Here is a 13,491-nt window from a genome sequence, read left to right as displayed (position 1 = left end):
CGGACCAGGGCTTGAACCCGTGTCCCCTGCATTGGCAGGCAGATTCTTAACCACTCCGCCACCAGGGAAGCCCCTAACTTTTCATTTTACATTGGAGTATAGTTGATTAACAATGTTGTATTAGTTTCCGGTGTACAACAAAGTGATTCAGTTATACATGTACATGTATCTATTCTTTTTCAAATTCTTTTCCCAATTAGGTTGTTATATTTTGCTTGTTTTTTAACTGACTAACACATTACACTTCAAGACGCCAGGAACTATATTAATTTTGCTCATCACTGTTAACATAATGTCTAGCATACACACAGTTCCTGGCACTACAGGCAGTTACTGAATATTTGTTGAGGAAGAAAATGTCTGACTTCAGTGCTTTTACGCTTAAACACTGTGCAACTGTTTTTCACATTTGCTGATTTTAGAAGAAATTTTTCTCTTCTATCCCTCTGGAATTATCAACATAACATATCCCAAGTAATTAGTGATGCTTCAATCTCCAACCCACTCTCACTCCACACTCTTCCCAAACCCATTCCTAGATTTTAAAAAATGTTAAGAATAAAATGTACAGTAGGAGGAAGAGGATGATGAAGCTGGCTTGAGGCAGGTGAGTTCTCATTTATTGTTGGTAAGAGTATAAACTGTTATGAACCTTTGAGAAAACAATTTATCAATATGCAAAAATGGCCTTAAAATAAATGTAAATAGGGACTGCCCTGGTGGCACAGTGGTTAAGACTCTGCACTCCCAATGCAGGGGGCCTAGGTTCAATCCCTGGTCAGGGATCTAGATCCCACGTGCATGCCACAACTAAGAGCTCGCATGCCACAACTAAGGAGCTCACATGCCACAACTAAGGAGCCCACCAGCCACAACTAAGGAGGCCATGTGCTGCAACTAAGGAGCAGCCTGCCTGCCCCAACTAAGACCCAGCGCAACCAAAATAAAAAATAAATGTAAATAAATAAAAACATATACAAAGAGGGGTGTGTGTGTGTTTGAATTTACATGAGATATCTGAAAAGATATAAACCAAATGTTTCTAACTAGTTAGGTAGGTATTTCTAGGGAGTAAGAGAGCAAAATAGACTTTTTTAAAAACACTTTTTAAAAAATATAGGCAATTTTATATTTATAATAAAATCCCATTAAAAGTAAAAACAGAGGGCTTCCCTGGTGGCGCAGTGGTTGAGAGTCTGCCTGCCGATGCAAGGGACATGGGTTCATGCCCCAGTCTGGGAAGATCCCACATGCCGCGGAGCGGCCGGGCCCGTGAGCCATGGCCGCTGAGCCTGCACGTTCGGAGCCTGTGCTCCGCAACGGGAGAGGCCACAGCAGTGAGAGGCCCGCGTACCGCAAAAAAAAAAAAAAGTAAAAACAGAAAATAAATCTTCATACTTTTGGCATAATAATCCTACTTCTGGGAACCCATATTAATAAAGTAATGAGAAATGTGGTTTAGGGTTTATTTATAATGATCTTTACCAGTTGAGTTCTTTAGTATTTTAAAAAACTGGAAATAGTCTAAATGTCCAACAACAGATTGAATAAATAAAGTGTAACTCATTCAAATGAAGGACTACTTAAAGATAGTAGAGAAAGATATATGAATAGGAAAAAAACCAAAAAAACCTTCAATGAAATCTACCAAAATGTCATTAACGGCTGTTTCTGGATGTTGAGAGTCTATGATTTTAGGTTACTCCTTTATGATTTTTTTGGTGTTTCCTACTTAAAAATAACCATATTTTATAATTGGAGAATTGCAAATATTATTTGTAGTACTCCTTTCTAACAAGTAATTTATATTTTTATTCAATCCTCATGACAAGCACTCATACAAAACATGTTTATTTGCTAAGACAGTAGGTTTCAGGTCCCACTTATGGCTCCACCCACCTTATTTCTATGAAAATGTAACACACACCTTAATAATCTTTGGGAAGATATCTTCTTTTATTTGTGTATCATAACAATGGTGGTAGCTTAAGAAATAAAATTATCTGGAATTAAATATATTTCAGGAATAATTATGTTCTTAGTTAGAATTAGACCTACTACTTACTTGTCCTTCCTTCAATGCCTTTGGTCAGACTTTCCTGAACTAGACTGATGGAGAGAAAACTATTTACCACTATTTTAAGCTACAAATAGGAAATTTCATTATGAAGTGTCACATTTAACTTAGATACGTACACTGGGAGTTAAGTTGGCATCAAACCAGTGAAAACTTCTACCTATTCATATGGTCACTGTTGGGAAGGCCCAACAAATTCAACTTGAAATGTATGTTTATTTGTAGATAAGAAGTCTGAAAGAATATTTACCAAAATGTTTACAGTAGTCAGGTACTTTCCTCTGGGGACCAGCAGAACAGAGCATAAAAATATAAGATAGATCCCACAAGCTACATATGGAAACAAATCCCATTATACTATAAACACGTCTTCTAGATATCCTATCAATGGAAGTTTGAGTTTAAAAACTTTTCAAATCAACCAAGTATGGACAGCCACTATAATACTTACATTCTGAAATAATCCAAACACCTAATCCTTCTAAGCAACAACATAAAAGCACACATATAAATAAGTAAGGGCATAAATTTCATATACTAAACATTTATTTGGGAGACATTTAACATTCATATTACTCAGATACCTCATATAAAGAATGTGATTTAAATCCAGTGGTTCTGTTTAACTATAGGATATTTCTGAAATCAAATTCTTTCATGTGAAGTCATATTTGAATCTCTCTTTGTCTCTCTCTGTTCTCTCTCTCTCATTTTCTCCCCCCCTCCCCTCTCCCTTTCTCTCCTTTCCTCCCTCACTCTGTCTTTCTCGCTGGAAATAATATAGTGCAGACATTTCATTCATAAAAATTCAACTGATATTATTTTCTGTAGGCAACCATACTCCCATTTATATAGATCCATAGCATAAAATAACTGTGCACTTCAGTTCAACTAATTCTAAGACATAAAAATCTTCTTGGCTGAAATTAACATATTTACAAAAAGAGAACATAAAATTTGTTTTACATTCTGTTTTAAAATTTTAAGGATAATCCTTTAGCACTCATTACAACTATTTTTATTCATGATCTGAATCTGTCTCCCACACCTTGAAATGAATCATTATTAATTTTCAGTACAAAAAAAAGCACACAAAAACCTGAACTGTTATTAAATCATTAAGCTCAGAGAAAAAATGAAAGTGCACAGAGATGCTCATACTGGAGTTGGCTGATGTACTAGTACTAGCTCTATTTAAAATTTCTTTCCTATATTATTTCCCAAGCAAAATACATTCATTATATTAAAGGAAACAAATGCCATAATGTATTTAATTGACTGTGGCTACTTTCTTATTTTTATTAATGTAATTAAAAAAGTTCTGTGTTCTAAGGTACATATTACACTTTGTATCCATGGACCCTTCTTGATACATAGAAGTATCATCAAGTATGTAAAAAATAAACAGGTCAGGCAATAAAGCAAAAATAGGACAGTAAAAACAATATGATATTCACTTTTGTTCCCCTTAAAACAAAAATGTTCTTAACCATTGCTTGCTGTTGGCTCACAGAACTGGAGAATGTATATTAGAACTCCAGTACTCAAAACAATGATCTTCCTTGGCTGTTATTGTATAAGAAGCAATAAACCATATAATTTACAAGAAGAAAGCTAATGAATCCTTCAGAAAACACAACCTGGCAGTTTATCTTCAATGCAAAACAATGAGGTGGCAGGAGTGTGATAGAGAAACCAGTCTTTGAGAACATCATGTAAGGGAATCCAGCTGTGCTTGTATGGTCTCTAGCTATTTACAAAGACAAAAAAAAAAAAAAGAGAAAGTTGGTGAAGGGAGAGAAATTCATATGAAGTGTTGTTTAGAAACATGCAAATGAAAGAAAAGAATGTAACTGGTAACTATGTATTTTAAATGTACTCACATAAGCAATAAATATACCACTTAGAAAATTTTTCTTTTTATGTGGATATTAGAATTCAAGCTTGCTATCAGTCTTCAAATTTGTAAAAGAGGATTTCTAAATATTACTGTTTAAAATGCACCCAGCTCTTTCATTTTAGATTTCTAAAGGGGGGAGGGTGGTAGAGGGGCAGTGCATTTTCCTTGATTACAAAATCAGTATTTACAAAGAAACACGAAATATCCTCAAAGATAAATCTTTAAAGGCCCGGTATCTGCCTTTTCCCTTGTGCCCAGAAATTAAAATATTTAACATTACCTATCTCTAAAGTGCCAGTGTGGCTAGGTACCACACAGTTTATTATTTAATGCTTTACATTAAAACAACAATCCTACTGCTTTAATTAAAACCATATCCATTCTCTTCCTGATTTAGTTTGTCAGATTCTCTTCATCTTGGCAATGCTTCCTACTGTGAAACATACGATGTTTATAAGGGAAGTTTAAAGAACTCAACTCTGTAATGGGCCTTTAAAAATAAGAATTCATAAAGTGGAGGAAACAATGTGAAAAACCCTACATTACCAGAAATTATTTAAAAAATACAGACCTTGTTATAGAAATCAAACAATTCCTTGTGACTGAATTCCACAAGAACTTTCTTCAGGCTCTGTAAAGAAAAAAGAAAGAAAGAAAAAAATTTAGTTGTGTACAATTTACATTGCATTTTTTTTTCCTCTCCAGCTAGCCTCAGAATATGCCATATTATTCTGAGTGGTTTAAAAAAAACAAACAAACCAAACTTACCTCCTCTACTCAACCCCACTGTTCCAAGAACTCAAAAATACATTTAATAACACTCCACTTTAGCAAAAGGTTTCAACTCTGTAGGGGCATCTGTTCTTTAAGTTGACTCCACAGAGGTTAATAAAATATATTCCAACAAGAGAACAATTTCATTATGTATTTTTTCAAGACAGAGATAATACATGAGATTATATTTCATCTTTCTCAGCAGTCCATTTGAAATCTAGTAAATACCATTACACAAAGACACTGGAGGCAGCATATCTGATTGAACTCATCCAGCCATTAATGCCTCACATCAGCACAGCTGCTGCCTCCAAGCATTAATCTAACAGTTATGATCTTAACATGCTGAGATTGTTACCTTTTGTAATGTACAGACTCAGCACAAGTTAACAACACAACAGCTTCAAAGCTGGGACTTAAACCTGCTCATTCCTTTCACCTCAAATGCAATAGAGAAATCGTTATGGATGCTACAGATGCTAAGTAATATTGTGTACGTATGCATGATAGTGCAGTAAAGTGCGACATTAACCCAACCCACCCCAATCCGCTTTTGGTTGATTTTGTAAACTGAGGAAACACTGTTTCTGAAAATTGTTCAAACATGTTTATTTTACTCAACGTACCTTTGGGAAGTGAAAGTTAATGGGGAGAGAATACCAAGAATGTATCACCCGCTCTGACCATACTGTCATGCTCACGTGACATACAACAGGCACCATGAATTGAAGAAGTGGAAAACTGTTGCAAACAGACATTGATTCATGCACTTAATTGCCTATGGTCATTTCCAACACTGTATTAATTCTATTTCTCAGTTTCTATGCTCACTTTTTTTTGTTTTAATGATTTCCATTTCCATTCACAAAGCCAACATTTTCAAAACAAGTTTTCTCCTAATTTTAGGAGAGTCAGTGGGGCTCTGCTCAGAAATGGCACCTCCCTTTCCATGAAGCCTAAGCACATAGGCTCAAATTCCTTTCTTTGTTTTCTCTTATACACCCATGTAAGTTTCAAAATGAATGAAGAAGCATACCGGCTTTAAAGCCTTATCCTTTACGAATGATAAAAAAAAAAACTACGAATTTTTCAAATCATATTAGAAGAATCAGTTGGTTAACTGGCACATATCCTGAAACCTCCAAAGGCTGAATTGGCATTATCTAGCAGTGCTATATTTCCTTCCAGCAGTTAAAGGGGAATGATAAACCTAGGTTTACCCTAGGGAAAAGCAAAGCAAGTTCATTTCTTTACCACCCCCTCCCCAGCTGAAAGTTAGGAGAGACTGAAGACTGAATCAGTATGTGAACAGCTCATTTGATGTACCCCTAGAGGTAGCAGCCAAGCTAGGCTCTTGTTTCCTGTACTTTGCTTTGCTTTCTTTCAGGGTAGTGTTTTCTAAAATGTTACCCTGAGGAAAGGGAAGGAAGGTAACTTTAAAAAAATACTTCTTAAAATAACAATAGCTAAAATAATGTGTGTGTGTGCATGAGTGTGTGCATATATATGGATATGTTTATTTTACACACACAGGCACACACACAGACACACACACACATACACCTATCCATCCATCCATAATAGTAATCCCTCAGTATCTGCGGGAGACTGGTTCCAGGACCTGCTGTAGATACTAAATTTTCCGGATGAAGTCCCATAAATGCCCCTCCAGATCTGTGGTTCCGAATCCGTAGATTCAAACAACCGTGGATGAAGTAGGGCCACAGTATTTATTGACAAAAATCCAAGTATAAATTGACCTGTGCAGTTCAAACCTGTGTTGTTCAAAGGTCAACTAAATTTAGTCTTACTTTACTGAAATACTTAGCCCCATGAAGGAAAAAAACTGATACCTGATATAAAATTTCTTATGCTTGACATAATAATGGGTAGCTACTATCATTTCCCATTCAACTCACAATGACTTAGAGAAGACCATGAGAATATGGAAGAGTATGGGAGTGGTTTTAAGTGTTTCATGTCTATGTGTAGAGAGATTATCCCAAATTTTGAGAATCTATGTTTACCTAAGGGGTGGCCAGTGGCAGTTGTTTTTTAGGTTTAGGTAAGTAAGGATGGAGCTTAGACGTGTAGGATAAAAAGGAAAGGGCGGGGGGGGGCTTCCCTGGTGGTGCAGTGGTTGAGAGTCCGTCTGCCGATGCAGGGGACGCGGGTTTGTGCCCCGGTCCGGGAGGATCCCACATGCCACAGAGCGGCTGGGCCCGTGAGCCATGGCTGCTAAGCCTGCGCGTCCGGAGCCTGTGCTCCGCAGCGGGAAAGGCCGCAACAGTGAACGGCCCGCATACCGCAAAAAAAAAAAAAAAAAGGAAAGGGGGGTGCTGGACAGGGGCCAACTTCCCACATTGTCATGTTCTGACACGGAACCCCACAGAGTCTAAGAATCTTAAATTCAAATCTGGTCTTCCAGGACATTGTACAAAAGTACCTTATCAAGAAAAAAGTACAGTTCACATTTCATTTAACAGTTTGGTAACTTTATTTATGACTTTAAATTTAGAATGGATGATGGCCTCCATTTTTACTCTTTCTTCAGGTCCCACAAATATTAGGAGTAGACCTGATCAAAATCTCCCCTGGGACTACAGCATTTTTGGGAGGAAAGCACACTCTTAGCTTTCCTTGAGAATATAACCAGAAAGTGACAAATCTGCTTATCAAATGAGAATCAACTCTTTAAACTTCATTGTTTACTCTTCAGAAAATGTATGGAAAGGTTCAAATCATTATGTTGTACACCTAAAACTAATACCATTTTATGTCAATTATATCCCAATAATAATAAAAAAGCCACGTGGGTGGTAGCATTTGGCTGGGGAGAAGGAGGACACCATCAGGAGACCCTCAGATGCCAGATTCGATTGTTAAAAGGGACTCTAGCCAATGTGAATGATCTGGAAGCCTGGCTGGTGGTGGAACACAAGGGTTGGGGGTGGGGGAGAATAATTAGGAACAGCCCTTTTCTACCTTTCTTGGTAGGTTTCCTGGCAGTTCCCCCAGCTGAAAGGGGTGCATCCAGATTGCCCATGAGTACCCTGGACTGACAGGCTTGATCTGATTTGAAAAAAAAAAAACCCAAGAGACTTGAACAGGCACTTCCCAGAAAAGGATGTCCAAATAGACAAAAACATATGAAAATATATGCTGGAAGGGGTGAAAATTTTCTAACTACCCTGGAAACTTGTCTGGCATTATTTACTAAAGCTGAATACATACACACCCTATGACCCAGAAATTCACTGCTAGGTATTAATATTGAGCTCAATAGAAATGTACACATTTGGGCACCATGACATAGGTACAAGAATATTGATAGTATTATGATTCAAAGAGCTAAAAATGGAAGTAACCAAAATTTCTTTCAACAGAAGAATATATAAGTAAGTTGTAGTATACAATGGAATACAATGTAGTATACAATGGAATACAATGGAATGTTATACAGACATGAAAATAAACTACAGCCAAATACAATATCATGCATGACTAACAAAATAAAGCTGAACGTCGGGGCAGGGGGCACAGAAGAACATGTATGATTAACTTCATGCATATGAATATTTTAAAAAAGAACAGAAAAGGTTTTAGAGACAAATGCTTAGGTGGTAAAAGTATAAAGTAAAGCAACAAAAATATTACCAGAAATACCAAAATACTGATCACCTCCGGGTGACTGCAGAAAGGAGGCAGTAATTGGGAGGAGGCATAAGAGAGGCTTCTGATTTCTTCTTCTTATTGATTGTTATTACAAATTAGGCAATAACTTATTTCTTGATCTTGGTGGTAGGTAAAAGGGTGTCCTTTTTTTTTTTTTGACAAATTACTGCGCTCTTTTTCTGTATGTGTGCTATATTTCCCCAATTAAAAAAAAACGGCACTGTTATGTGTTAAATTCATTCCTTTTTATTCAATAAACTTTTTTTTTTTTTTTTTGCGTTACGTGGGCCTCTCACTGTTGTGGCCTCTCCCGTTGCGGAGCACAGGCTCCGGACGCGCAGGCTCAGCAGCCATGGCTCACGGGCCCAGCCACTCCGCGGCACGCGGGATCTTCCCGGACCGGGGTACGAACCCGTGTCCCCTGCATCAGCAGGCGGACTCTCAACCACTGTGCCACCAGGGAAGCCCTCAATAAACTTTTATTAAAGGCCTACAGGCCTGTTCTAGGTGCTACGTAAAGAGCAATGAGCAACAGAAATCAAAATCCCCCATATTCTAGTTGAAGAAAACAGACAATAAACAAGAAATGTAATAAAGACAATAATAACAATAATAATAAAATCATCATCATAATTCACAACATACATATAGAAATGTTTGTTGGTGATAAATGCTAGGAAGAAAAATAAAGCAGGGAGAGGGAATGTGTGTTTGGGGGTAGGTAGGTGGAGATTCAAGGTTAGATGGTCAAAAAGGGTCTCACTGAGCTGGTAACATTTGAGTTAAGATTTACAAGAAGTAAAGGAGTAAAAAAACCCCACAGAAAGGAGAAAATATTTGTGAATCATTATCTAATAAGAGTATAGCACCCAGAATATATAAAGAACTCCTATAATTCAACAATAAAAAGACAAACCCATGTGGGTGGGCCCTAATCCAATATGACTACTGTCCTTATAAGAAGAGATTAGGACACAGACACACACAAAGGAACGATTGTATGAAGACACTGGAGGAAGATAGCCATCTACAAGCCAAGGAGCGAGGCCTTAGAAGAAACCAATCCTGATGACACCTTGATCTCAAACTTCTAGCCTCCAGAACTGTGAGGAAATAAATTTCTGTCATTTAAGCCATCCAGTCTGTTGTACAGTTATGGCAGTCCCAGCAAACTAACAATAGGCCCCATCATCTCTTCTGGGACAGAGAGAAGATCTTTAAGAGCAACGGAAAGCCACTGGAGAATTTTAAGAATGATGTAATTGTATTTACATATTAACGAGTCACTTTGGGTTTTATTTGTAAATGGATTAGAGCTGGACAAACTAGATGTGGAGAAACCAGTTAGGAGGCTATATTGCATTCGTCTAGGCAAAAGGTAGTGACCTGATCTAATGTGATGGCAACAGTGATAGAGAAAAGTGAAAAAAACTTGAAAAATGGTTTAAGAGGTAGAAGAGATAGCATTTAGTGAAAGATGTGAGCTGGGGGAGGAGGTGAAGGAATAGGTGGAGTCAAGAATGACTCTCGAGTTTCTGGCAAGAGAAACTGATGGATGCAACTGAGATAGGAAACTAGAGGAGTAGATGCGAAGAAAGAGAATCAAAAGTGCAGTTTCAGACACAATTAGCTTGATATGTCTGTGATATTTCCCTGAAAATATCTGAAATAAGTCTGGAAAGACAGAAAAGGAAATTAGATAAGAGATATACATTTGGGAGTTACTGATATATTGCTATTTAAAACTGAATGAGACTGCCCAGGAGAAGAATGCAGTATGAGAAGAGAGGGCAGCCTGAGACAGAACCCTTCGGAACTCCAATATTTAGGGTAGGTAGGTGTTTCATAAATGATGAGTATCACCATGTCCACAAATGTTTTCTGCATGGTATGTGGAAATATATGGCATTTATGACATGAATCAAAATAATATAGTAAGTTGGCACACAGGCAATAAAACTGTGTGGCTTGCCTTCAACGTTCCATTTTCCAGTAAGACCCATTAAACTCACTAATATTGTTAACTAAATATACACAGACTAGAAGATTTACTCTCTTTCTTCTGCCTTATACATATAAGATTGCAACCAAGAACCCATTTAGGAAATTCATTACTTATGTTGTCTAAGCTGGTCTCATGCATTAATACCACGCAGACTTCCTGCACCCTATCTGAAAACACCGCCAAGTGAAAATGAAAGTGCAAAGAGTATCATTCTGCCAATTTCTTAAAAGAGAAGAAAGATGTATTTGTTCACCCATTTCTTTTATTTTTAATTTGTAATCCTGTCTGCGAGCACCTGGATAATGTTGCACATACCCATTAGCAAAATTCCCATGGAAATAGAATTTAGTAAGGTCTTCAGAGAGGTCTAACTTGATGAAAGCTGACAGTAAAAATATCGTCTGCTTTCCCATTAGTTAGAAATTAGGAACACATACATTTTCCAAGAGAGAAATGTATTAACCTCATCACAAATTATCTAAGCAGAAATAACCTCTAAATAACATAGATATAAATAGATAAGAATTAAACCAACTTTACATTGCTTAGCTTTTAAAATTAAGTAGGATATTAGAATTAGAAATCATACAATTATCTTTTCATCTAGAAAATCAGGAGTAGAGGATTCCAGTAAAAGAAAAACTACTAATCTCTTGTCCTGGTTAAATCTAAAAATAATTTCCTAGGGACTTAGAGAGGAAGTTTTCTCCTTTTCACTTACAGAAATGATGGATAGATATAAAATTTAAATAATATTTCAAGTTCTACTGAATGGGTTTATAAAACAAATCATTAGGCACCATTTATTAAATAAATACATCTAAAAAGTGTATTATGTACAACCGTACCTATATACAGTTACAGATCACTGTAAAAACATTCCAGTATTTCTATTATTATTTGTTGACGATCTTCACTATTATTGAATAGTTAGTGAAACTCTACTCATGTACATGAACATTAACCATTTTTGCCACCCAATAATATACAGTTATTCAATAAACATCTAAACGGTACTGATACAGAGATGAATAAGCCATATACTCTTGACCAAAGAAAGATCCTTTTCTAGGTAGGCAGGTTGCCCTTTACAGCTAAGCTTCCAACTATAAGAAGAATGTACATGGAACAGTGAGAAAGAACGGCTTCTCTGCCCATTGTCAGATCAATGGAATTAATCCTAGCAACAAAAGGGGTTACAACCAGCTCCGATTCAGAAGATGCTAGCTTGAGAAGGTGGAAGCAAAACATTCTAGGTAGAGGGAAAGAGCAAATTTCCATCTTTCTGCAAGGCGGTTGGACTACACAATCTCCCAAGGTCCTTTTCAATTCTATGACTCAAGGATGTTGAAAGGCACACCTCTATAAGCAAAGTAAATTGGGGAACTGAGGGAGTTAGAGGACCACAAAATGCCAGTAAGAAAGAGCTTTAGGAATAACATAGTTCAACCGTCTTACTTAACCGATGAGAAAACTAATCTTACAAAGATGAACTAACTCATATAAAGTATACAGCAGTGGAACTAGTCATTGTTCTTTCTACTGCATTATTATGGTAACTCAAGATAAAACAACACTTTCACCTGCATATCAAGCTAATTTATAGAAAAAAAATTCTTCCCATGAATTTGCACAATTGCTTCCCTTCTCTAACTCATTATACACAGAAATACATAAAAGCTTTGCTGAGGGTAAATAGTTTGATAAATATGGCTGATGAGATGCCAAGTAAGAGATGTAAAATGTCAGGTGAAGGTCTTAAATTTCTCAAAAAATTTCAGAAAAACATATAAGCAACTCTCTTTGTCTCAGTTACATTATTTTTTTTAAAAAAAAGCTACTGTGAAAATTTCACAAAAGTTAACACAATACAATTGCCATGTTTAAAATTCTAATTCCAAATATATAAACAAAACTATTAGCCCAATGAATATACTACATCATACAGAGAAACGGAGCAAGAAAATTACTACTTTCACCTGAATATGGAGCTGATTTCTGTTGCTCCCTCAAGTCCTATGATTCCAAAAGCTCTTCATTAAAACATTGTCTAGCCTAGCAGGCTCCAAAACCTCACAGGCATTGGCCCTGCTGTTTGAGGAGGGCAGTGGGCAAACTGAAAACCCTGAGCTTATGTCAAAGTTTGATAGACGTTATAAAAAGACGACCGCAACAAATACAAGCCACAAAAGGCATTTCCCCAGGGTCAGATCAACCAATTGTAACTTGCCTTTTTTCAACCTTTGAAAAGTGTAGTTTGACAAAATGTTTATCTGTTTAAGAATACAGGCAGTACATAAACAGCAAAAGCAAATTTCTAGCTCATTAACATGGCACTCAAGACTTCCAAAACCTGGCCCATGACTCCACCTATGGCCTCATCTCCTAATACCCTCCTAATGTGCTGCATGCACCAGCAGTACCAGTAGCATTCTGCATACTTCAGGTCTTTGTTCACGCTGTTCCCTGTCTTCTCCCAGTAATGCTCCCAACTGCTCTCGTGTGTGCATGGACATACACACATGCGCATATACCAGCTATTTCATTTGGCTAGATCCTTTAATACTCAGCTCAGTTGACACTGCGGCACCCTATGCATACCTCTATCTTTGCCTTTCCCTATTATACTGTATGGAATTACTTACATTTGTTCCACTGATGGTAGGCTCTTTAAGGGAGGGGCTAGCCTTTATTTTCTTTATTGTAGTCTAATAGCCTAGTATGGTGCTTGATCATAGTACTTAATAACAATATATGGTTATTGAGCTTAATTTTAAGAATTAAATTTAAATATGTTCCCTCTCACCCCACTGGGGAAAAAAAATTATATATGGAAAGTATCAGAATAAATGGATTTTGTCTGATGACAATGTTTTCAAAGTATTCTACTGCATTTTCCCCAATGCTGACAGTAGTCTTACAGGTCTTATAACTCTTGCTTACTCAGTAAATATGTAGGCTAAATAGGACAAAAATTAAACTCTAAGTATTGATTCTCTAGTTAGCTTGAAAAATGGCTTCTCATACTTGAAGGTGCCTGTCTCAAACTGGTGAAAGCTG

General features: G+C 36.8%; 1 protein-coding gene across 5 annotated transcripts in view; it reads right to left on the bottom strand.

The window, feature by feature from the left end:
- COMMD10 (COMM domain containing 10) overlaps window positions 1-13,491 on the bottom strand; it is a 218,387-nt gene that overhangs the window by 55,334 nt on the left and 149,562 nt on the right. For 4 of the 5 annotated variants that reach the window (XM_089909190.1, XM_089909191.1, XM_089909194.1 and 1 more), the window contains exon 6: window positions 4,549-4,608. In XM_089909190.1, coding sequence (XP_089765316.1) covers window positions 4,549-4,608 — 60 coding nt within the window. Of the gene's footprint in view, window positions 1-3,346; window positions 3,828-4,548; window positions 4,609-13,491 lie in introns of those variants that run through there. The other variant, XM_022590708.3, reaches the window with a different exon arrangement.

This window comes from Delphinapterus leucas, chromosome 3 (genome assembly GCF_059928025.1).
Source record: "Delphinapterus leucas isolate spDelLeu-1000000601 "Yukka" chromosome 3, BTC_Dleu_Yukka2, whole genome shotgun sequence".
Lineage (NCBI taxonomy): Eukaryota > Metazoa > Chordata > Mammalia > Artiodactyla > Monodontidae > Delphinapterus > Delphinapterus leucas.
This window is presented reverse-complemented; position numbering and strand designations above follow the sequence as displayed.